Source organism: Poecilia reticulata, chromosome 8 (genome assembly GCF_904066995.2).
Source record: "Poecilia reticulata chromosome 8, P_reticulata-male-v2, whole genome shotgun sequence".
Taxonomy (NCBI): Eukaryota; Metazoa; Chordata; class Actinopteri; order Cyprinodontiformes; family Poeciliidae; genus Poecilia; species Poecilia reticulata.
Window position 1 is genome coordinate 6314426 of NC_088837.1, and position 26682 is coordinate 6341107.

At 38.6% G+C, this 26682-nt stretch overlaps 2 protein-coding genes across 5 annotated transcripts; one reads left to right on the top strand and one right to left on the bottom strand.

Annotated features, from left to right (window-relative positions):
- The first annotated feature begins 8 nt into the window (after positions 1–8).
- LOC103468418 (CD9 antigen-like) lies at positions 9–9959 on the top strand. Its single transcript, XM_008415498.3, has 8 exons — positions 9–2732; positions 3830–3953; positions 4045–4142; positions 6074–6148; positions 6239–6340; positions 6672–6767; positions 7698–7784; positions 7977–9959. The coding sequence occupies exons 1-8, from the start codon at positions 2631–2633 to the stop codon at positions 8043–8045; spliced, it is 753 nt and encodes a 250-aa protein (XP_008413720.1). The 5' UTR covers positions 9–2630; the 3' UTR covers positions 8046–9959.
- On the bottom strand, positions 6769–25485 carry LOC103468416 (uncharacterized). Of its 4 annotated transcripts, none has more exons than XM_017306069.2 (13): positions 24858–25485; positions 22617–22772; positions 19420–19538; positions 19045–19216; positions 18841–18953; positions 16958–18479; positions 15497–15603; positions 14377–14450; positions 13028–13128; positions 12045–12225; positions 11793–11940; positions 10708–10777; positions 6769–6842 (listed from the first exon to the last, which is right to left on the bottom strand). In XM_017306069.2, the coding sequence occupies exons 1-13, from the start codon at positions 25360–25362 to the stop codon at positions 6784–6786; spliced, it is 3327 nt and encodes a 1108-aa protein (XP_017161558.2). In that variant the 5' UTR covers positions 25363–25485; the 3' UTR covers positions 6769–6783. The 4 variants fall into 4 exon arrangements, with proteins under 4 accessions (XP_017161558.2, XP_008413718.2, XP_008413717.2 ...); XM_008415496.3 differs by having other exon boundaries at positions 15497–15600; positions 18835–18953; XM_008415495.3 differs by having other exon boundaries at positions 18835–18953; positions 24858–25484.
- Between the last annotated feature and the right edge of the window lie 1197 nt (positions 25486–26682).

Here is a 26682-nt window from a genome sequence, read left to right on the forward strand (position 1 = left end):
TTCTGTTCTGTAATTTCAACTTGTTCTGTTCTAGTGAGATTGCTTTAGCTCGTTTGTTGTTACAACACTGGTGAACATCACTGTCAGCAATGTAAAAAAGGAGAAAAAAGGGATCATAACGATAAACTTTTAGAAGCTTTGATTGTATTTGGGTCCGATTATACATTTGAAACCTTTAAGCTCATCGTTTGTTTCTTCACGTGTCCCTCGTGTGCTATGCTCAAATATTTGTTCACTTTTTTAACATTTTTATATGTAGTTACAGATTTTAAGGTAAACAAAAACTTTTTTTTTGTTGTTTCCAACTACTTTTCATTTTGTTCTTATTGATATTTTAAGAGCCACATCTATAGCCTGGAAGTTGAGTACCAAATAATAATAAAAGACCTTACAACATTTAAATGGTGTCTTTTAAAGCTGTAATTTAAAACTGTTGCCTTGGTATAAATTACTATATTGGAAAAAAAAGGAGACAGAATTTAAGTAACATGTTTAAAAGCAGAATGCCTTATTTTTCTTCACTTTATCATGTAGTCTTGACTACTGCATTGTATTATGTTAGAGCTAAATATTCTCTTTAAGAGTTGTGGCTTTGCATGTTTCCATAAAAATAACAGAAAAAATTGCATGTGTGAATGTGTCGTCATTTCCTTTTCAATACACTGGAAACTGATCCAAGTCTGATACAGAGATACACGTCAAAGTATTTCAAAAGCTGGGAAATATATATATATATATATATATATGGCTCTGGACTATAAAAATGACAAACTTAAAATGAGGTCATGTTCATTGTACTTGGTCAGTTTTTTTTTGTTTTTTATAAAGGAATAGCCCCCTAATAAAGCTAAACTCTCATGAATCTGCAGCTCAAAGTTAGGATATGTGATAAAAATGTGGCTCAAAGTTGCTCTGAGCCACCAGTTTGTAAAGAACGGATGGTACCATGAAGCACCATCTGCTGCTTTCATCAGTGTCTCCTGAACAATCGTTTTAACCATGATAATCCCTGATCTGCATAAAATGGAAATAAATCCATTTTGTTAGTATTTTAATGTTTGAAAAGGCAATAAAACCCACGTGGTTCTTTACAGATTTATAAATTCATATTCAGTTTGTCAAAAGTTACATTAGGAACAACATCTTGACAAGATACAGCATCTGCCATGAACTTATTTTTGTTTTATTCTAGTGAGTTATGTTCCTAAAATTGGAAGACATTTGATAGCTGGCTGAAATCTGCCACATGAAACGAAGATAGAAAAATTGTAAATGAAATTCTTATATGTGAATATACATAGTTTTATATTAGTTATAGCAGACATATTAAAGTGATAGAAAACCTAATGCAGTTTCTTCCAATTAATTTAATTGCACATAATTATCACGGTACTAACCCATTGTTTAAAGACTTCATGTCCTATTTATTGTTTGTTGTGAATGATGTACACTCGCAAACTAAAGACTTTATTAGTCCAATTTTGTCGTTTATTAAACGTTCAGAAGTCACAGCGCCTGCAGCGAAAGTAAACAAAGGTAAAATAACCTGGACAGGTGATCAACTCAAAACCACTCGAACCTTTATGCTCTTTCTCTCTTTGTGGTTTAAGCACACCTCTGTTGTATCTCTGTTGTTTAAGTTGCCGTGACAACCGCCTGAGTTGCCTGGAGAAACAACTTCTACACTAAACAAAATTCATTTTAATGAACTAGAAAATGTCTGTAGAAATTTAATCGGGGCCTGTCAAACTGTGCCCGTCGGTTGGAACCCATCGTGCTGATGCTACAAATTAGCATCAATGCTTTGCAGATGTTGATGGATCTGTGTTGAATTAGTCCGATGAAACAAAACTAAATCGGTGATTTCAGGGACCATGTAGATATTTAAGCTGTGTATTTTACTTTTTTTTTTTTAATTTGCCGATGTAACCAACTGCGGGACAATTTTTTTCATTCAGTGTCTCTTATTTTCATTATATTCCTGTGAAATGATTAATGGATGTAAACTTCGCAGAGTATAAACTATGGAGTAAAATTGGTTTTACAATTATTCAATAATAAAAAAAATGTGGTCAAAACTTTTGGAATTGTAACAAATGTATTGCTTCAAACAAACAAAAAACTTCTCAATTAAAAATTAAATAGTGGTCAAAACTTTTTGAGCTGTAAAGTTTTGTTTAAAAAAGCTTTTTTTAATTATTAAAATCACTAATTTTTGCTTGAGATTATTTTTTTTTATTGTAAAGTGTGAAAAGTGTGGAGCGAAACAAATTCCACTCCATAAAAAACATTCGAATACCCTGTTAAGAGCGTGACGGCTTGACGCTCCTGCGCGCCCAATCACTTCTTGTCTGAAGCCTCCTGCTTGCGCGAGCTACACCTCCTGGCCAATGAGAGGCCCGGTGTGGGCGGAGCCTCCGTATGTTTGGGTAAAAATGAGCCAACTGTTATTAGAAAGCTCAATTTGTCGCTCCTAACAGCTGAATAAGCGGCTCTACATTAAATATTCAACTTACAGCTAAAACATTTACAGCCGTCACGTTTCAGGAGGATGAGACCAGCAGCTTAACTAGTAACTGCTTGCTTAGTTTTATTTTATTTTTATTATTTGTCCATTGAGTCTCACAGCAATGAAGTCATCGACAGAAAACAGCTTTCAAATTGACGTCCTTCTGGATAGATGCGGGGTCGCCTGCAAATACATGCTCATCGTTTTCAATATCATCTTTACGGTAAGTCTGGCTTATATGAGCATAAATAAAAGGCTCAAACGTGTGAAACATCACAGTTTGAGTTACATAGAATAAGACGGAAAAACAATCAAAAGGTGAATTCATTAATTTGATTTAAAAAAAAAAAGTAGAGTTCAGATTTATCAAATTTTAACATATTTAAATACAGGCTAAACTAATATAGTAAAATGTCAGTACTTTGTAACTTGTTTAAAAATGTGGAGTTTGTACATTATGATACATTTTTATTTTAGACATTTCACCAGTAAAGCAGAATAAAAGTAAAACTTTAATATTTTCTAAGTGCAAATGCAATATCCTATTACAAGATATACAAACTCAAAAACACCACAAGTTTGGTTACCGTGTCTGAAAAAAGCGTATGACGAAGTTTGGCTTGTATAATCGTATACATAATATGTACATAAACACATATGTATAAATTCATATGTGTATTTTATGCCCAAGCCATACACAGTGCTTTAATTCCCAGCTAAATTCATCTCCCTGTTCATTCCTGTGTTATCGCGATTCAGCACAGAGTGAAATATTTCCAGCCTTTTCTTCTTGTCATTTTGATGGCTGTGCCTTACAGGTAATTCAATGCCTCAAAAAATATTATTCAAGACTTAAACATTGATGTCTTCACCTAATCAGCTTATTCAATAGAAACACACACAGAGGTTTCCTGAGCCTGAAATGGTGAGTCTGGGTCAGCAGGCTACACAGAGCTAATTTACATCTTTTTTTAAAGCCACAGTTTTTATTACACTTAACTTCCCATTAATATGCTTGGTTGTACAACTGTGAGAGGAATCTTTCTTAGTAATGTGTGTCAGCTGTCTTGATTGCGTAGCACCATTCTGTATTTAAAATTAAATCATTTTTGGAAACAGTTTTGGGCTTCCCTGAGCTATAACTACATATTGCTTAAAATGCATCTCTCTGGATAAATATTCTATGCACATTTCTCTTTTTAAGTTGTGTTACTGACAAAATGTCAATGATCTGTTGATGGTCTAATATCTTAAAATGCACCTGAACTAACGGAGGAAGTAAAATTCAGGGATTTCAACGACGTCTTCTCTCTCTTGTAGGTTTTGGGGTTCGCCTCTCTAGTGTTTGGTCTGTGGCTGAATTTCCAAGGTAACTCCAGAGACGTGTTCAATGTAAACGATGACGACAAAAAGAGAAGCATCGACTCCAATGTCTTTCACACAGGTCAGTAAATAAATGAGTCGTAACCGTAAAGCCTCTTTGTACATTTGCATCGGACTAAATGAAAAACATTTCCTGTTTTCTACCTCACCAGTCGTCTACATCCTGGTAATCCTCGGCTCTGTAATGGTGGCTTTGGGGATTTTTGGAGAGCATTCTGCCTGCAATGACAATAAAATTGCTCTCCTAGTGGTGAGATTTCTTATTTTTATTAAAGTCAATATTCGGTCTGAAGGGTAAACTATTATTGAGTCGGGAAGCAATCTTATTTTATGCTACAAAATGAGGTTTACATTTTAAAAATATCTACTTCACTTGGGAGCCAAGTAATTAATCACCATTTCCTAGTGAAATTAAGATTTATCTTATTTAGCAATTAAATTAAGATATGAAATCTAACTACCTTAAGAGAAACCCCAAAGGAAATGAGACTGAAGTATAATTAACATTAAAAGATGTCTACAACCTGTCAAATGTTCTGTTAATGTCTGTATTTGAAATTTAAAATCAAGCATAACCTGTAATACTCAATTCCTGATGTGACCTTAAGAGGAAAGCTTGGGAAGTAAAGAAAGAACTACCTTTTAGTTTATCTACCAAGGAATAGGAGAATTAATGCAAAAATCGATTTTCTGTCATTTAGAATCAGTCTGTGGTGTTAAATTTGTCTTGGAAACTAAATTTGGAACGCTAATCCACAACTTACAAAAGTTGTTGCCTTGTCACTTTAAATAAATAGAAATAGGTTCCAGTTGGGGCTGCACAGTGGCACAGTTGGTAGAGCTGTTGCCTTGCAGCAAGAAGGTTCTGGGTTCAATTCCCATGGAGTTTGCATGTTCTCCCTGTGCATGGTGGGTTTTCTCCGGGTACTCCGGTTTCCTCCCACAGTCCAAAAACATGATGTCAGGTTAATTGGTTTCTCTAAATTCTCCCTGGGTGGGTGTGTGTGTGTGTGTGTGTGTGTGTGTGCATGGTTGTTTGTCCTGTCTGTCTCTGTGTTCCCCTGCAACAGACTGGCGACCTGTCCAGGGTGACCCCGCCTCTCGCCTGGAACGTTAGCTGGAGATGGGCACCAGCAACCCTCCTGACCCCACTAAGACAGAAGGGTGTACAGAAAATCTACACCCCTTTTTAAAATGATGGAGGTTCCAGTTGTGTTTACATTTTCAAGAAGAGATTGTTCCAAAACAAATCATATCTTTCAGGCGGGAAGCAGTTTGTGTTTAGTTGTACCAACATGCAGAGTATTTTAAGGAAAACAAAAGAACAAGTTGTTCATTCTGTTGATCCATGTTGCTTAGAGTATCTCGTTGCTCATCAGCGTCACTGAATTCAGAGGCTCTGATCGAGGCCGTTGTAGACTGAAAACTAATGAAAACTGAAATTAGGAAAACATTTTTAAGTGAATAAAAACTAATGGGTGAAAACTAAAACTGGAGTTAAATTGTGTGTTTCTAAAACAAAGGTTTATGTCAACTGTCAACAAATTACGGCACTACATAATGTGCAGGGCACTACTTATGCTAAATGGTGACAGCAAGAGTTGGGAGAAAACAAAACAGTTTTTCAACAATTGAATATCTTTGTTGAAAATGGCAATCTCCTGTTGAGTATTCGTTACTTGATTGATGTATTCATAATTCTCCACCTAAAGATTGCAAGAAAATAACAAAGCTACTACTATAAAGTAAACCTCCAAGATTATCCACTGAAATGCACAATGAAGTTGAGTGGATGATGGGAGGCAGGCCTTCTCGTCCAACATCAGTGTCTGACCTCAGAAAAGGGTTCTTGAAAGAACAGGCTGGCTGGAGAGCCATCAGTCCATCAAATCAACACATTTTCATTACGGCCTCAGACCAAAAGAGTGGATGGTTTGTCTTCTGCTCAGTCTAATGTCATGGTGGAGGCCCTCACTCCTCCACAGAAAAGTACTCAGATTTCATGTCAAGGTTGAGCTCAAACATCACAGATGATTTGACTGACTCCAACTGTTTACTAGTTTTCCAGTAAGATCTGCTGTATTGACAGCTGTTACGGCCCTGGGTTGTCAATTTTCAAACCACAATTTTCTGAGTCATCAGGCTTTAAATTGTTCATTTTATCCTTTCATTTCTCTTCAGTACTGCGTCTTCCTCTTCCTCCTGGCTGTGGCTGCAATCGCCATAGGAGCGCTCGCTTACACCAGCAAGGACACGGTAAGCAGGAAAAGAAAGAACAGCAAACGTCTTCAGATGTTGGTAAAGATTCAATACTTCTTATTCTAATCATTGAATTGAATCGATAAGGTTGGAAGGAAGTTTGGAGAGTTGTACAGCGACGTATATAAACTCTACGAGAAGAATAAAGACGAAACGGTGGCTGCTACTCTCAAATTCGTCCATGGTTTGGTAAGCACTCACTGCATCGGTAGAAAAACCAAAACAGCCTCATTTATTTAGCATTTTCCTTTTAATAAGTTCAGTAGATCTAAACTGGTTGCATTCATCACTTAATGACCACAACCTTTGGGTTCGAGAACTCAAAGAATATATAAACTATAGAGGGAAGAAGAAGAGAAACCATCAGATTTAAGGAACATGTTCCTTTATAATTCAGGACTTACTTGTGAAAGGTCAAATACAGCAAACAAATCACCCGATAGTTGTTCAAACTTAAATTTATTGACATAGTTGAATACATTTTGATCTCTTAATGTTTTCCTCCATCTCCCCTCTACAGCTCCAGTGCTGCGGCTTGGCCGGAGTCCAACTAACCGAGTTGGTTAAGAAGACTTGCCCGAAGGCGGATGATGTAACGAAGCATGCCAATCCAGCAGTAAGTTGGTGTTTCATCAAAATACTCCGTCATGTTTGGTCCAGACTTTCATCATGAGGGCAAGTGATCCAGAGACTAAAGCAAAGAAAACCACAACTGGTTTCTACTTCTGTTTTCCACAGAAAATAAAAATACTCACTAGGTAGAAATATCACAATAAATTCAGCTGGACGATAAATTGTCACAGACGTCACTGTGGTAAATGGGAACATTGTTTTACCAAATTGGACCATTTTCAGGTGATATAGTAAAGGCGTAATAATGCAAGAAGACATTCTCAAAGTTCAATGAACATTTAACACTGGAACTGGGAGACAATTTAAATATCTAACATAAGCAGAAAACAAAATTTTTCAAACCAAAAGTTTTTGGTAGAAGACACAAAAAATAAGGATAAAATCACAAATGGAAATTGAGCTTGTTTTAATTTATGGCATTGAATCATTATGACAGGTCTACTACTGGACACCCTAAATCTTTAGTCATTTCTAGAACAGTCTATGTCAATTTCTATTCTGGGATTTTAGATTTTTAGCCAAATTACAAACTTAAATCTGATCAAGATGCTGTTTAAAGGACCAAACAGGCTGATTAACCTAACGAGGCTTAAATAAATAATTTCTGTAAATTACAGAGGGATAAAAATCGTCTCATTTTCCAAAGCAGATGAAATTTGTAGGGATGCAAATGTTTTCACAACTCTGAATAGACCCTTTAAAATATTTCATGTTTATTAGAGAAACATTTTTCCTACACCGGTGTATGTGGAAAATATTTTCCATAATCTAATTTCCGTTTCCACAACCGACCGTGGGAGGAAGTGGGGAAAAGCCTGAGGAAGACCCAAGCAGCGGCAGGGACATCTCTGAGCACCTTATCCTGGAAACTCCTAAATCAAAAACGTCAAGCGTTACATCTTCTCTTTTTCAGCGGACATGCCAACAGAGCATTGAAAGCTTCATCGACCAATGCGCACCGCTGGTGACTGGCGTCTTCGTTGGAACCGGAGCTCTTTTGGTAGGCAAATTCTGCCCGTTTATTTAGGGAAAAACATTTCACCTCAGATACAGCCATGAATAGTCGACTGTTTGACTCATGCAAAAATAAACAAGTGTGAAACTTGCATTCAAGTAATTCAGTTTGCATCGCAAGCAGACGAAATGTTCCACCGACCTCAGCGGATTGTTTTAACCCTTGTTTCCTTCACAGATCACACAAGTTGTCTGCGCCGCCCTGTTCAGTTCAAAGATTCATCGGGACTCTGAAGCTCCTCAGTAAATTATTCAGACTCTCTTCGTGTCACCCCTCTGGTGTCTGAGCTGCTAGTAGTTTTCATCTCCGATAGGTCTCCATCTCGCTGCACGATTACAGAAGCTTCCTTCAGGCCAAAGAGTTGACATGAACTTTCTTCCACCGTTTCTTGTTGCACCTGAAAGTCTGCAGTTTTCTGAACCACAAGGCTGCAGGGAAGGCGGCTTCAGGACGTGTAAATGCATCCAACAGAGAGCCACCACCTTTTAAGGCTTGTGCTACAGGAATCATGATGCCAAGACGAGAATTGTTGGAAGCAATGGTTGTGATAAGTGCCAAAGACAAAGTAGTCTCTGATTGAGAAACGCCAAGAAAAGAGACGATCTGCTGAAGTACAAAGAGAGAGTAGAGCCGGTGCAGTTTTCCTGTCTAGTCCACCAGATTTTTGGGACATCCAAGAAATGCTTAAAAATTTAGCTGTAAATAAAACGAGTGGATTAAAACCTACTCTAAGATCAACGTCTTCCAGCCAAGTCTGGCAAAGATCCATTTAGAAAACAGTGGAAGTAGTATATACCAAGAACAGAGAAGTTTAGGGTTCCCACACGTAGAAACAGAAAAGTTCGTTACTCTCCAGAGTTCTCAGTTCTTTGTGTTTATTTAAAATATAAAGTTCACCATGAAGTTATAACAAAAAGATTCAGGCAGAGTTGGAGTCGTGCTTTTCAAAGTTTGCGTTATATATCATACATTTGTATGTCATTATTGTCCACTTAGGGAAGTTTCCTTGCAGCAAGGCGAGAGAAAAGGAAAATCAACATCGGCTAAACAGTAAAAAGTTTATGTACAAATATCGATAAAAGCCTGATTACATTTTAAATCTGAATAATAGCCTGGCTAATAAGATCTTTTCCATCTGTTGGTTCTTGATTTGGGCTGCCTGAATCTCTTCCCAGATGGTAGAAGCTAAAATTCACCATGAAGTGGGAGATTTGGAGAGTAGGGCAATGTCTTCTTTCTGTAGAAATCTTTTAAAAAGGTTTCTGCTAAATCAGCTCATCTAAAGTCTGTAATTTTGTGGGCTACTTTTACAATATGCTTGAACCCGTTCTCGTCTCCGACTGAGACCGTCAAACCGGGTGAGTAAAGCGAGGACAAATCCAGAGAGCTACAGAAAACGATCAACTTGGAGTCTTCTCCAAAAACGAACCAAAAATGGCTCATAAATGTCGGCCTGAGAGCCTGAGGTTCTCCTCAACCTGTGGCTGAACAGGCAGAAATAAATTGTAATTTGAAGTAATTAGCTGATTTCAGAACATGATCTGAGCCGTTTTGCTGTATGGGTAAAGTCTGGAAATGAACGAGTATTTGTGAATAGAAAGGTTTCCGTTCTATAAATGTGCAAACAAATGTAGCGGTGTGTTCGTACTGGAACAAACCACTGTGGCATGCCGTTATTAAAATCGGGGCTGAGAACTCTTCTGTGTAAGAGTATTTTTACTTTGATCGACATCATTTTACTCCAACTTTTATTTGTTAACTATGTTGCTTTTAGTTTCTGTATGACCACCTTTGTGGGACCTGAAAGCCACATTTAAAATAAAATGTATTTTAACATGTAAATGATGGAAACAAACTACAAACGGCTGTTTTCTTCCATGTTAAAACATGTTAATTTCATCCAATTGCAAACTGAATGCTCACTTTGTAAATCACAGCCATCTAATTAGCCTAGTGTTGTAATAATGGCGGGTATTTCTATATACACACCTTGTTCCTACACTAAACTTTTTAAAGGTGCAATGGAGTCCCTAAGCTTTTCAGAAAAAGTATATTAAGTTTTATTTTTGTTTCAAGTGTAACAGGACTGTCAAGGAAAGTTGAATTATGTCCAAATTTATTCTCCCCCCCCCCTCAAAACAGACAATTTGTACATTTTTTTTGATAAAACACAGAAATAAGTCAAATGTGTAAAAGTGTCTTTATTTCATCCAGTTACATCAGTGTTGGGACCTGCAGAGATAAAATAAAGCCATGCTGAAAACAAATAAAAGGTAAAAACGGTGCAAAAATAAAAACACTTTCAAGTCTGAGCTTTTTTTCAATAGACTCGTTTGAGTAAGGAAAAAAATGCAACAGTGGTTTAAAATGTATAGAGTCGTATAGTCATCATGTATGAAGGATAAATAAACACAAGGTGCAAGGTTTTAGTTTTGACTGGGATGACGACACATGCAGACCACAATATAATAACTGACCAAGAATAAGAGCTCTGCAGGTAGAGAAGTCACAATGTGCAACAACCTCAAAGGTTGTGAGACATACTGAAGGACCAGACTACATAAAGGTCCTCAAAGTTGGAGCTAACAGTTTCCGGACTCTAAGCTGTTTTTCTTTTTGGTGAGGCAAACCAAAACATTACATAGTCATTTCTGTTTCATTCCTTGACACCAGTAGTTAAATATTGAACTGGTTAAAAAAAAAAAGTTTTTAAAATGCGCAAGCAAATTTCAGCTGGTTAAAATACCAGGAATAAAAAGAAACTAATATGTAGAAATGTTGTAATCTGCAGGGAAAAATGTGTCTTATGTTGGTTTTTTAGTGATTGGAAAGAGTGTCATTAAAATATTTGTAAGGAAAAATCTTGAAGGATCTTCATAGATTAAACCTAAAGCTCTACATCTCTTACCATTGTTGCAGCTCACACCACAGTCACCATAGACAGTTGAGCACAGTTCTGTGTGGCACAGGAAGTAAACCTGATGGAAGGAGAAAAGGTTTTTACATTACGATCATCTTCTCATGGTGCTGCAACATAATCCAAGGTCTACCTTCACACCAGAGTAAGACTTTATTCTCCCTGACCTGAACAGTTTACTGTGACTTGATTACAGCAGATTTGGAAAATGTCACCACAGCATGTTTCCCTGATCTTATCCAACAGTTTTCACTATGAACAGCAGTAGAGGATCCAGGTGACGGGGTCTTCAGGACAGAGCGCTACGTGTGACTGAGCATGCAAGCCTATGTCCATAGCAACAGTGACCAGGTTGCATCCACCGCAGGCTTGTGCATGAGGTTTACCCTACTAGAGATGCACCAGTTAGACGGATCTCATCTCAACTTTCACTGACAAATTTCTACAAAACAAGCAGAAGTTCAAAGGGCAGCAATCTTTGGAGTCATTTTTCATTAAATAAAAATCAGTAACTTTCTCCAATAGATCCAAAGTCAGGGAGCTTTTCTCTGAAAACCTACAAACAATAAAAATCCTACAGGATCCGGTACAGATGCAGCCAGATTAAACCAAAGAAAGAGTTATGGGAACCATATCTATAATACTTATATATACATCTTATATTTATTATTGCTCATCTAAATGCTTTACATCACAATACTGACCTTTTTGTTCAGGGTCAAAACTAAACTGTAGTCAACGTAGTTTCGCAAGTTTCACCCATCTTTTTATCACTTGACTTGTGATGCGAAAAAGAAAAAAAAAAGTGTTTCATTGCAAAATAAAGCCATTTTAATTCAGCTGAAAAACCACCTCATCCTAAAACAACTGAAAAACTAGAGTTTTTTAGAAATCGATTGCAGTAAGCGAGTTTATCTTCATAATTTCAAGTAGGGCAATTCTATGGTTAATGGAAATGCAGCTCCACTCCACCACTAAAACCAGACATGACCTTCTGGTTTGTTTCCGTCTTTGCAACAAAGTCTTACTCTGGTGTGGATGAGGCCCAGAGGAAGAGGAGCTGGTTCTGTTCCTACCTCTGGGTCCTCCAGTGCAGCTGCCCCCCCAGGAGCCCTGTAGGTGTAACCCGCTGGAGGCAGGGAGGGGAAGCTGGAAACTTTAATCCTCCAGATGTGCCGAGGGTCAGGGGAAGGGAGCAGCTGCGACACACTCTGGCTACTACAGCTGAACAGAGACACTATTAGCGTTCCAGCCGAGCTCTTTATCTGCAAGGTGTCACACGAGTGCAAGCGGCCACAACCCGTTCCTGATGTGTGCAAACACCGTACCGGTGATAAAACAGCATCCAGTAGACATGTGGGGTCAAAGTGTAAGCCAGGCAGGAGTGAAGCAGGAGCAGCAGGGTGGGGTCTGCAGGCTGCAGCAGGCTGAGCTCCACATGGACAGAGTCACCCTGCAGGAGGCTGATGGGCAGCTGAGCTTTAGGGTGGAAGCTGGAGAAGGATGCATCTGTGAGACAGAGGGGAACGGTTTAAGAGACGCACAAGGATCGCGTGTTACGTACTCGTTTCTGGTTATGATGCATTTGTCAGATTGCTCAGAAATATGAGGAAGTGCCAACAGAAAAAAAAGAATTGGCATATTGGTCACAAAAACAAAGCTGTTGGGTTCATCACTAAAGAGGGATATCATGAACTAACCAAAATCTTTTATTCAAAATAAAATACGTTACCATTTAAAGATATTGTACATGTAAAAACACTGGAAATGTTGTGTACAGCATTAAACATTTTCCTTCTGGAATTCAGACATGAAGTTAAGAGTAAATATTTACAAGGTTTGTTAACATACTAAAGAGAAAAAGTTAAATCTAGATGCGTTTCAGTTATTGGTGTGAAACTGGAATGAATTTATTTTTGGTGAGCTTAATATGGCAAATTATATAAGGCTTACACTGTCATGTAAATGTGTATTGTGCAACAAATATTTTTATATTTAAATACAATCCATGTGAATATGGATAGTAGATGCCTTTCATTATTCACTTAGTGTATGATCAGGTAGCCTATTTTTTTGTAAATTATTAGTTTGTAAAATAGATTTTTATTTTGTTTTCTTTTTGGAATTCAAATTTATTCACATAAAAAGTTAATATGAAAATCTGAAATCTACTACAGGTATTAAATTACTACCCTAATAATGTGAGAACAGCAAAAGTTTGTGTGCTTTTCATTACAAAGCAAAAACGTCAAGATGTGCATGAGCAGTAATGGGACTTTTCATGAGTCGGATGGAGAAATAGAGGCGTCACCGGTTGCTATCCTCAGAGCGACGGTGACAGCAGACGGTGGCGGCTCAGCGGAGGGCCTGATGTCACCTGGACCAGAGGGGGCGCCGCATCCAACCGTCAGCCTGCAGGAGGACAAAGTTAAACAGGGAGGAAACATCTGGCCACAGAGCCAAAGCAAAAATCACACATCATTTCCACGGCGACAGACAGATGATTTTTGTTCATTTCCCTTCACAAGCGTGAACAAAAAAAAAAATCCACTTGAATAAATTGAACATGACACTGAACTACCTAGATCTCTGCTTCACAGAGCAGTGGAGCAAGGGAAACGGTTTCAAAAGGTTACAGGAAGTGGTTATTGCACCCAGGGTACCAAGAAAGTGCAACGTGTTGCGATGTGTGGGTGAAAAACACTGCACAACATCCGCACTACATCAGCTGTGAAACATGGTTGCAAAATAAGAATAAGATCTACCAACTAGGAAATATTTAACAGAGTCACAATGGAACAGTTTGGATCAGTGGAGCCCAAGTTAGTTTTATACACAAGTTTAATACTTTTAAAGAAAGCACAGACATCTTGTAAAACAATAGAGAGGAAATCCTGTAGGACTGGACTTGGGCACCACTGGTTTACATACTTCTCAAGTCAGAGTTCAGATATAAAACACTTGAACATTGCCTCCTAGATGTTCTCCGTTCAAGACAATCATTTTTCAGCACCAATTGGACAATAAAATAAAGTAAATAAGTTGGCTCAGTACGCAAAGCTGGTAGAAAATCCAGTAAGACTTGTACCGTCAGTGACTCCAAAAACATACCGACCCAGAGAGGCTGAATGCAAAATCCAAGCAACACTTCTCAGCTTTAACATCTAAAAACCACAATTTCTTTTTTCCCCAATTATGAAATTGTGAAATTTCTCAACATTTTAATCCCAATTAAATCAGTTCAACATAGTAACGTTAACATGACTAGCATTGGAAAAGTTCAACAGGAGGAAAGGAAGTATGCTAATGCTTTAGTTGACAGAGTAACTTGACAAAATTAACCACTTCAAACTTTTAGGTTTTCGTAATGTATGTCAGCAACCACAGAATCTATTAAGGAGTGGGCGGTAAGCCAATCCTTTCCGAGTGAAATCGTTAAGATAAAGCCATTTTTATGTCGTCATCAAAAATGCAAATATTTCCCCATGAAGCATTCCAACAGGATGTGGACAAAATATGCAACACTAAAGGATTGTTTGCTATGCAAAAGTAAACCTAAAGCAACCCGACTGTGAATGAAAACTTAGACACAAAAGCGATATTATTCAGAACAGAATCAACTATTCAACCCAAGATGCACTTAAGAGAGCGACTGCTAACCTTACAGGGATGAAACCTCTGTCCGATAGGAGGCCGTGAACTTCTGCCTGATGGCCCACGCTCTGACCAGGCATCTAAGAAAAGAGCAAAAAAAAATGCAGAATAATAATTCACTATGTCTCTGGAGTCAAGTTTGGATTCAGATGGAAAATTATTCAATTTTAAAGTTTGAGGCTGAATCTCTTAAAACACAAAATTCCAGTTTCCCAGCCCATCCTGTAGTCATGCGTCATTTCTTTCAATTTACAAATGGACCTGAAATTAGAGCATCATGGAAATGATTGTTTATTTCTAATGGTAACCTCAGATTAACAAGAGATTGTTTTCCTTTCCTCTATTTTACCAGTTTAAGATCTTTATAAAACTCATTATTTCAGGAGTGGCTCAATACAACTTGGCACTGAAAACATCTGCGTGGGAGTTTCTGAAGCATTGACTAGAGCTACAGTTCAAGTTTATTTAATCGACTTTAAGCGTTTTTAAGAGCTAATGTTAAAAACAAAGCAATCATTTTGTACATGAGTTTTCTAGACAGGCTAATTTCCAAACCCAGTACTTGACTGGAGCCTTTTTTTTTTTTTTTTAAAGACAGCAAAAATAAAACTAAAAGATTCCCATCATACACACACAGAATCCTTGTCACTTAACATGCATGAAAATAAACAGAGTACCAATTATCCACCACAAAGTAGTGCGGTATAAATCAGTGTCACATTTGTTTTAGCAATCATTTCACCTGGGAAATGAAAAAAAATCTGATCCATTAACATTTTCATCCCTGTTGCTTGTGCACATTTCCTGATCCACACTTTTTCCTTCCACTCAATTTGACAACATGCCTAGACAAAGCACTCTGAACCACCAACTTCTTCAACACTGAAATATTGTAGCATTTCTCCCTTATTCAGGATATCCTGCTGTATGAGGGACAAATGCCAAGTCAGCATTCTTTGATTGCATAAACCAGACATAATTTTTTCTTCATTAATCTGTTTCACTGATCTTATGCAATACTGATTTTCATTAATTGCAAGCCACTCATCTATTCCAACAGAAAAAAAAAAGAAATCAAAATCGACAATTTATAAATTAATTTGAGACCAACAGAAGTGTTTCTTACACGTTTGCAGCCATCCGGGGGAGCAACGTGGACGTCTGGATCTGAGGAAAGCTTCTGCAGCCTGCAGGGAGCCTTCCTGTCCTCAGAGGAGGGAGCAGGTGGGGCTGCTGAGGGAGTAAACAAAGAGTCAGGCACAGCAAAGACAAAAAAGCCCAGCGCGGCCATCTGTTGACACAAAGGTCATACCTATGAGACGTAGTTTAGCATAGGGCCTCAAAGTACGCAGAGTTATTACAAATTAACTTCAACGTTTGTGTTCGAAACAACCCTCAGACTAGCTCAGCTTTTGGTTTCTAGGTTTTGAGACAAGTACCAACAAGGTAGCTTTTTTTTTTTTTCTTAGACGGTAGAGGTAAAATGTGTGAACGGCAGCCAAAAACAGTTACTGCAGTAAATATCTGAAACGGGTCCAAGGCAGCAGGGTGGGGCGGGCCGTTTGGGTTAGTCATACTCTGATTACATATGTGGAGGGGAAAGAAAGACGGGGATGAAAACAGGAATGATTTTACTTGATTCATTTTGTTTGCTAAAAACATCCTCATAAATCCTTATGGGATGAGTAACAACTAAACATGATGCCTCAACGCTTCAGGACACAAACATGTAAGCCAGAGATTTTCTGGTCAGATTTTTACGTTTTTGGCCCGATACTGAAATAAAGCAAGATTTTTTTACCTTTATATTCCCTCATCAAAAACATACCTGGAGCGTTGTTTTGATCCATTTATACATTCATTTTCCATGGTAACCATTCAGGGTTGCTCATAAAATGCACCACCCATTTTCCCAAAGCTCCGCCTTTGAGCTTCAGTCTGCAGCCGAGCCCCTTCAGACTAGCGGCAGCAGCAATTGGCAAAAACCTGGTGGAGCTGCAGGTTTGCTGAGCTCATCATACAAACTACAGCACTCCTAAGAACGGCTGTAACGGCATAATGAGAAGCTTTGTTGCGATGACGCACTGAAGGAGGGGTGTCAGTAAGTGTATGGAGTTCTTAAAGAGGCAGAGGCTAATTTCAAGGCATCATATGGCTGTGGTATGAAGTCAAATTTATCTTATGGGCATCTTCACACCAATAAAACTGGTACTCTGTTCAATTTGGGACGACTGTTGTAATATTTGTTACATTTCAGCTAGTGTGGTTCACCTTTACACTGCACTGTGTCAAATGAAAAAAAAGCAGTGGAAAAGTCTGCTCCCCTTCTCACCTGTGGCGGCGCTGCACCAAGAACTACTGAACAAAACGACAACTTCCTTCTTCACAAAACGTAAAGTAGAGAGGAGTCAGATTTTAGTGTTTGTAGGATTTCTCTTAGAGTTCACCTCAACCGAAACACCCAGAAAACATTTCCTGGTTATGCATGGTGCATTTCCTGATTCCATCTCTACAGCATTTTACTGTTAAAAAATACAAAAACAAGTATTTTAAGCATAAACAAACGATTCCTAATGAGATCATTTACCTTTCATGTAGTCACCCAGCTTCTCTTTAAACCCACTGTGGTGCCAAGCAACATAGTTGGAGTAAGCTGGACTGAAGGCGCTGGAATGACGGCCGTCAGAAGCACAAGGAAACCTCTGCAGGTCACTATAATCCACATTTGGGGAAAGCAAAGATGTAGAGTCTTTATCCGAGTCTTTACCTCCTGGAAGGTGGAGCTGCTTGTAGTATATGAACAGCTGAGGCAGGTAGTAGTGGTGGTAGTAATAGTAGTAAGGGAACGTCAGTCTGCTGGCGTACCCTGGTTCAGAGGGGGGAGGACTGGCTTGATATCTCAAGTGCGAAGGTTGTTGTACCGACGAGGATTCTGACAAAGCTTGACCCAGATGGCTGTAGACGCCTCTCAACGCTTCTGGTGCGTAATACTTCAGGTAGTAGTTATAGTACGGATGGTAGTAGTACTTGTAGGGATTTGCGTTAAACATGAATCCTGCAGTGGGGAACACTGGTTTGTCAGGAGGAACTGCTATGGGATCTGGTCTTTCTGGGGCTGGAGTCACGGAGGTAGAACGTTTGTTGTCTTTGTCTTGTAGCTTTGGTTTTGAACTGGACTGAACATCGGCTTTCTCCTTTTCTGGCTCTGTATTAATACTCTCAGGATTTAAGGTTAATGAAGATGTGTTTGTCTTTGCAGTCCAATCTAGATGGAAAAGCCCCAGTCTTTTCACGTCACCCTTTACAACATGTGGGTAGTAATAGTAGAAAGGAAACCGATGAGTAAAGTAAGGTGAATGAACTGCTGTCACTTTGTTCTTTGTTTGGGCGTCTTCAGGTGAAGAAATCCAGGTTGGTCCCTCTTTCAGACCCTCAAGCTGCTTGGTTGGAGGTTGATGGTTCTGAGAATTGGAAGAGGTTTGTGATCTAGGAAGACCCGGACCTGGGCCCTGAGGTGTGCCAGGAACAGGAATCTTTGGGTGATGGTAGTAGTGGTAATAGGAGCTAAAATCATGGCCTTGATGGTGGAAATGAGGAGCTTCCACCTGAACCGGCAGAGCTGTAGAGGAGAAACTATTCATTGAGACATCCAAGAGAGGAGCTACTTGGTTCTGCTTTTGGTCTTTATGTAATGAACCCAAACTAGACAACTTTTCTTTAGATGAAAGAGGTTTTTGGGTCATAAAGTTTTCATGTACATCTTTAAGAGACAGGAAGGAATGGTCTTGAGAGTTCAGTTGGGAACTAAAGTCGGCCATCGGAGCCACAGAAAGAGGAGTAGGAGGGCTGTAGGTGTCCTGTTCTTTATTTTCAGAGTAACTATGGTGATATGTTGGGTGAGGATAGTAAGGTGGAGCCAAGTAGAAAGGCGGCATAAACAGTAAATGTCTGAGGGACTCAAGCTTTGGTTTTGGCAGCTTTCTGGTAAAATCCGTGGGGCTGTCAGCCAGAGGCCGATGGTCATCTGAGACTTCTCCAAAAGCAGAGTTAGGACAAGCCAACATGAAAATCTCCTCCCCTAATTTAAGCAGAAGTGTGTTTTTTCCATCCTGAAAGAGAATTTATTGCAGGTTCAAAAAATAAAAATGGTTCAATTTTGTCACAAAGCAACAATTATTCCTGCTACTGCCAAATTACCACAGTACTTTGGTAATATTTAAACTCAACTCCTTTGAGTTTAAATATTAAGCGTCATTCTGTAAGTATTTTTTGTACACATTCAAAGAATGAATACTGCCACCTCCAGGTGGGAGCTAGTCACTTAAATCCAATGCTTAGCTATTTTTGTGGACAATTTACATTTAAATGAAGGCATCTGTTAATTTTACAACAATTTTTGTCATTGCGAATTTGCAAAAAAACTGGAGAGACTGACTGGTAAACTTTTTTTTTTTTTTTTTTTACCTTTACCATTATACCACAAGTGATGAACGGCACGGCGACGGCCGTCTCTGCAGCCAGTCTGTTCACAGTGTAACCACACTGTTCAGCCAACAGCCCCAGAGAAGTCCATTCACCCCGAACTGTAGTGGGGCAGAAGTGTAACCTGATATTAGAATAAAAAGATCATGTTTTTTTTTTTTGAGTGCTTCCCGATTCTTAAAGAAACTGTACCGTTTATATGCAGGTTCTCCACAGCAGACGGTCCTCTGAGTTTCACCGTCATGCCGTTGGGGGAGCAGCAGAGCGAGGACGGCCCCTCGCCTCGAAGGTGGGGCCAGGAGACTGGGCAGGAGACCTTGACGGGAATCCCCCTCCACAGCAGAGGCAACACATAGCCATCAACCTGAGGGGAAGCATTTTAATAATGTGTCCAAAAACAGGATTTCACACACAGAAGAATCTAGCCGGTCAATAAATCAGAGAAAGTCTCCACCACACCTCTGAGTCATTACAGCTAAAAACAATGAAGGTCAAAGCTTTGGTTTAATAACTATAAACTAGATGAGATGATGTGATTTGTGTAGGAACTAAAAAACAGCAGCATACCTCTCGAATGACGTGGCAGGCGTCATACTGAGCAGTCAGAGTGAGGTCTTTCCAGGAGTTTTGAACGGAGTAACCACACTGCTGAGGCAGATGGAGCAGGGGCGTCGATGAGCCGTTCACTGAAACACAGTGGAAATAAATGACGGACAAAGTTTACAGTTTTTCTGGATTACTTTCAGTCAGCTGTTAACTCAAACTACACATTTTCAAAATGGTTACAGAAGCCTCATCATGGTAAGACTGATACATTTTGTTAGAAAAGAGTCCAACTGTGGCAAAACATTTTAAATATGAAGCAAAAAACAAACATTACCCTAAAACAACACAGCTTGTTATTGAGACATTCTCCTCAATAACTGCATGTTGGACAACAACGGAGTCCTCAGCTTGTCATTGTAGCCCATTATGTTGCTTTCATGCCAGTGCCATGTCATCTTACTACATGGGTTGTGTTAATGTTCGTTCTCAAAGAATTTGATCCAGAATCAGAAATGCTTTGATGTACAATTTTGATTCAAAATGTATTTTATCTAAACTGGATGAAAACTGTAAATATTAGATAAAATACTGCAAATAAAAACCAAAATAAAAATCAAATTAAAGAATCAAATGCCCAGTAATTACTCATCTTTCTTGATCTCTTTCATAGATTGTGGTGAACGACAACATAGATGTTTTAAGGCCTGCAGACTGATCACTGTAGTTGAAGGAGTGTGAAGGAGGCAATTTCATACTGATGTGACATTTTTAATAGCAAACAGGTGATTTCGGGAAGATTAAACCAAGGAAGCATGGAGTGTTTGAATGACATCTGTGTTAACAGTTTTGGAAAAAACCAACGAGACAGAGATGAACGGAGTCAACCCCAGTTTCTCAAGCAGGTCAAAGTAATCAAGAAAAACTACAATCCAAGTGTGTACGGTTTAATCTCAACTTTCTAGCTACTATTCTGGTTTCCCAAACTGGAAATGTGATCATTCATGCAACCAGGGGATCCTTTTTAAGAACACATTTGGCTAACAAAGCAGTTACAGGCAACAGCTCTATCTCTGCAATAAATTGGAGAGAATGCAAGTCTACAGCAGTTACACCCTTCAGCTACACGAAAGTCTTTTTAAAAGCTTTAAGCAGTTACCACAAAATCAATGGCGACAATAAATCAAACTCAAAACCTTTGGATGCAATGAGGGTTTTACTGGTGTACCAGTATATATTTGGACAGTTTGACGACTTCCACCATCTTTTATGTCCGTAATTGATCCAGACTTCACCGAGAGAATGAATGTCAGCAGGCATTACACTTTCCCTCCGAACTAGGTCTGTAAACACAGTAAGCCCGTTTTAAAGAAACCCAACTTGGACTCCTGTCAGTCCGAACAACTGATTTATTTTTAGAACAATGAATATTTGGCTTTAATCAAAACAATAACATTGTTTGCTTAGATTGTTGGTAATGGAAACTTTAAAGACATTAAAGTCTGCTTGTTTTTCCTCATTCTTGAAAGACTGACAGAAACTCCATGTCTGTTCAGTCAGAGTTCCTCCAAGCAGACAGAATCACTTCTTATACGAGTTTTCACTGAGGTTTTAACAGGGAGTCTGGGAACCAACATTTCTGCACAGTTCAGCAGTATTACAACGTTTCATTAGGATGTTGACAAAGACCTTCAAAGCCTTGAAAACAGAGTAATCCATCCTTATCTACAAACCCTCCCCACATTCCGGCATTGTGGAAATACAGCTGCAAAAACCAAAGTGAATATATTTTATTCCAAGTTAAGATCTAGACAGCATCGAGCGGAGGACAAATCTTGTACATAAGACTTTTGTTTGGAACAAAGAAAGGCCTTAATATTCCTGCCCAACTTTATCTTTTTACTCAATGCTCAACATGCACTGACAGAAAGAGATAAAATAACCAAACGTTTGTCCTATGACACTCTTGATGGGTTCCACCTCAAGCACAAAAAGTGTAACAATTATTGGAGAGCTGGAACGTTTTCATCCTCTGTACATTCAGCACCAACCCTAATGAATGAAATAATTCCCTCAGCGGCTCAATTTCACTTCAGAGCTCACCAGCGTCCTGCTTTGGAGCAGAGCCAGGTGAATACATGTCATCTCCATAAAGGTGTGCCAACACTTTAGATGTGGATTTATTCCTTCTAATGTTAATGTTTGACATCAAATATCCTGGTAAAGAAGAAAAACTATCTTAAAACTGATATTGGTAATTTGTCAGCCCCTTATAGAAATAATCCACTTTTACCTCCTTAATGCCTAAATGGTTTAGCCAGACAGAAAGATGAGGTTAAACAGACATTTTCACCTCATTTTTAACCAACAAAACCCTTTGAGAGATCCTTAGAAAGCACAGAGAATTACTGCACTTTAATAGGAACAGCACAACTCAGGTTATGCTGCCCCCCAGTGGCGGCTACTTCCTGAACCCCCAAATCAGGCATTTGTTCATTTTCATCAAAATCTGTTAACTAAATTTTTAGCAAAATACTGAAAGAAATCTCTACGGAGGCCCTTAGGGGATTTTTTTTCTTTCGCAGTTATGTATAGATCAGTTCATGTGGCATAATTTCATACTGAAAATCTTTCTTCCACAGAAAGATTTGCATGCATGTTAATATCTTTTTCTTTAGGATAGAAATGCACCACAAACCTATGACAGAAACTTTCCAGAAAAAAATACATCCAAACTATTTAGACAATTTCTGAGTTATTATCACTGGGTAATGAGTCATCTAACAGTTTTGATTGCATCTCTTTTGTGTCGGTATGAATGGTTTAAAGAGATGTTTCCATCTCAACCTTTCACAGACAGACATAAACATGCAGAGAATAAATCGATTTTCAATCTGATTTTTGCACCAAAGAGTTGAGAATAAACAGTGAGGCTCTTTAAATGTGTATTAAGAGGGAATGCAAAACTTATTGCAAGGGAACGCAAAAGAAAAATTGTTTCCCTGTAGATCTGATGCTTGTTTGTGATTTTTTTCTTTTTTTAAATATTAGTGTCAGGATACAGTGAGAAATTTACAGTTTTCCATATGAGCAGCCTGAATGCTGCAGCTCTCAAACTGTTTTTTCTCAACATCTCTTTCCAACTGGACTTCTTTTATTAACTCTGGGAGAATGAAACAGAACGTATTAAGATGAGGGACAGGATGAAGACCGAGCCTCACCGTGGTCCAGCAGCAGCTGTGCGGCTCGTTTCCTCCTCGCAGTCAGGGTCATGGCGTCTTCTCCACACTCCACTGACGGCTCCAGCTTACGCCAGCTCTCCTCAGAGCCGCCAGCATGCTGACCGGCGCCGCTCGCCCGACTGTCCAGAGTCTGGACTGGGATACACAAAACATCTGAATACGTCTGGGGTGGAAAGGGAATGCAACTGTACGTCTCCTAATTGGACTGTTAAGAAAAATTATGTAATCATGAAACAAGAGAGGTTAGCAGACATGAAGGAGCGCCTGACTGACGGGAAACATGGCGGCTAATCACAGCCAGCTGTGTTGGAAATTTAGACTAAAGTACAAACAAAAAGGAGAGGTTGCAGAAGCAAACATACAAGACAGACATCAGTGTCCCAATGTGCCTTAAACTAGAAAAATGCTAAAACACAAACCAGGTTCAACAACTTTAAAACAAAACTAGTGCTACATCAGTCAAGTTTTCAGTCTTAAATAGAGTACAAAGCGTTTGCTGGGATGAAAATTAGTTTATGGCATCATTAGTCATAGGCTAAAGTCATAGTATGACTAATGATGCCATAGTCATACTATGACTATGGCATAGTATGACTATGGCATCATTAGTCATAGGCTAAAGTCATAGTATGACTAATGATGCCATAGTCATACTATGACTATGGCATCATTAGTCATAGGCTAAAGTCATAGTATGACTAATGATGCCATAGTCATACTATGACTATGGCATAGTATGACTATGGCATCATTAGTCATAGGCTAAAGTCATAGTATGACTAATGATGCCATAGTCATACTATGACTATGGCATAGTATGACTATGGCATAGTCATTCTATGCATAGTATGAGTATAGTCGTACTATACTATGCATAGTCATTCTATGCATAGTATGACTATGCATAGTATAGTCGTACTATACTATGCATAGTTATTCTATGCATAGTATGACTATGCATAGTATAGTCGTACTATACTATGCATAGTTATTCTATGCATAGTAAGACTATGCATAGTATAGTCATACTATACTATGCATAGTATAGTATGACTATACTATGCATAGTATAGTATGACTATACTATGCATAGTATGACTATGCATAGTATAGTCATACTATACTATGCATAGTATAGTAAAACCCTAATCTCCAGGGTTTTGATAACCCTGGAGATTAGGGTTATCAAAAAGGTAATAAAAATCCACATTTATCATAATTATATTACACTAAATATGAACAGATGTTTTCAAGTTTGAAACTTGGCAAAGCTGGCAAGTACAGAGAAGAACTAGGATTTGGTGAAATGGCTTAAAAAACCCCAATCTCAAATCAATTTTTTTATTTCCCTTTAAAAAAAAAAACTACTGAAGTATTTTCAAAAAGTTGCTTTTATTTCAATCATTTCTTCTGGGAATTGACCATAGTTCAAAAAGTCCAACTAAATGCATTGGAAAAAGTTTTCCAAAATTTTTAATCTTCATAAAACTGCTAATTCGAATCAATAAATAAACACCCAACAAAAACATGTGCAACTCTGTTCATGCAATGAAGCAAGCACAAAAGCATTGTTCAGAAATACTGTTCACATTAATAGTAAAAAATTATTTAGTCTGAACTCCTCAAGATGCGTTTCTCAGCGATACCACGCAATGTCTGACTACAAAAACAATCTGTAGAAAAATGTCCACCAGCAGATGGCACTATGGGTAGTAAATGCTGAAGCAACAAATGACCAGCAGTTTTTTTTCTTAAAAAAAAAATAATGCAAAAAAACAAGGAAACTGATTAAAGCAAAATGTATACTTTCAGTACTGTCAAACCGTATTACGACGAATCTAAACTTAACTTGTAAGTGAACATTCCACTCCTGTCTCATGTTAATGGTGCGTTTCCAATGATTACACTTCAATGCCACATAAAAGCCTAACAAATGTATTTAATGTTTGAGAGAAACTTTTTTTAAAAATGAACATTTCAAATGCCATTATGAAAAACCTCAGTTTTGATGTGCACACAGCCTAAAAACTTCCATTTACAGTAAACAACGCCTGAGACAAACTTTTGTGTGAGCAGGGCACCAAACTGGCTGTAGCCCAGGGGCTCCTACCCTTCTACATCCGGCCCTGCTGATAAGAAACCTCGCATATATTGAAGCAGAATTACGCCGTCACCTTTCCTTGTTCAACAACATGAAGTAGCAGAAGCCAGGTCTCTCACCTGTAGCAGCAGAACTTGACAGGTAGCGTCCGTGTCGGGGGTTTGCTTCCAGCTGACCGGTAACGTAAAACTTCCCGGGGACTACACGTCTGATGGTTCCCCTGCTGCATTTACCATCCAGAACCTCGTGAGAAGTAAACAGCCTTTCTTCCTCCGTTTGCCAGTGTTTGTAGCGGAGTGCTAAACTTGAAGACGACGCCATTTTGGCGCCAATTCCCCGCTTTGACCCGGGTCTGGGGAGCCTCGTCGTTTTCCGGTCACCGTCTTCAAGGTTCTGGCGCCGTGGGCCGCTGAAGAAGGCCAAATGCCTGGCCGCTCTGGTGGAGGGGTCGCTGGGGACTCTGGTCGTTAAAACACCGCTCCGGACATTGTGAGGAGCCGACCGAGAGGTTGGCTGGAAGGAGCGAGCTGTGAGCTCACACTGGACTAATGAAGACAGGTTTATTGTCGATAGGGTGTATAAAAGTGGAACACCCAAGCAGTACGCTTTTAGTTTCAAATACATTGCAGACACGATTTTTTTTCTCTCTAAGCACCAAAACACTGGGACCGAGTGAAGAGCGGCTGTTTGATTTGTAGACGTCCTGCTAACACACCTGCTCACTAATTGGCACAAATTAATGGCGCATGCTCACTGGGCTCTAGACTACAACTACGTCTGCTGTCGTTTTTTGTCAAATTTTACTTTATTACACAAGTGCATCCCAATAAATATATTCAAAATGAAAAGGGGAATTTATTTAACAGATTCTTCACACACAGTGATACATATTAAGCGTTCATTTCTGTCCATTTTGCTTATTGTGGTTACCAATTAATAAAATCTTCAAATTCAGTTTCTCAGATCTTTAGAGAAGTAGAGAATACTAATAAACATAAATACATTTAAGTTTGCAATATATTATGTTATGGCCTGGACTCCCGGCATAAGGAGGGTAAGCTGCCAAAGGCCATTACTAAAGAGGCTGGCTGTTCCTAAGCCTGTATCCAAGCATAATAATAAAAAGTTGGGTGCAGGGGGAAAAGGTTTTAAATGGCACCGCTACAATGTAATAAATCTCAAAGCAACATTCACATTTGAGAACTTTATTACACACATAAATTCAGACTGGCATCTTAAAGAACTATTTACTGACAAAAGAGTAAAGCAATAATCTACACTGCTGTTTACAGTATTGCAACCAGAAACTTCAGTAACTTCAAATATTTTTATAGAGCAACAATAAATACTGCATACGTGATTTTCAGAACTTTTTATAAATAAAAATTTCAAAAGCGTGATGGAAATTTAGTTATTTTAACCAATAATTATTTTTTTATACCTCAATATTTATTGGATCATTTCGAAAATGTTAATTATTTCCAGTATTGTGCAGCCCTACATGACTTCATCACCGAACACCTTCCTCCACTAGAGGGCGACAGTGAGCCACATTGGATTACTGACATTCCCACAGTGAAAGGATTCTAGTAAATTGACCTTTGCCCTTCATATAAATAATTCCCGTGACTTTTCAGACTAAGCCAGTAAATTCTTTCCAAAAACCCACAGAGAATATTTTGCTTCATTGTTAAAGCACAATTTTATTTCATTATTTGCACATAAAATGCTATTTTAAAACGCAGCCATTGTCATAAATTTCATTTTACAACTCCTTTAATAAGTTTTTTTTATGATGTCAAAGAAAAGGATAATAAATAAAACCGTCCTCGTACGCATGTCTGTCTTCCTGAAGCGGCTCAGAAACAAACTCACTTCGCTCTGCCAGATGAAACACGCAGACGTCCGGTCGCTAGTCGAATTATTCTCACGTCGCCTCTAAAA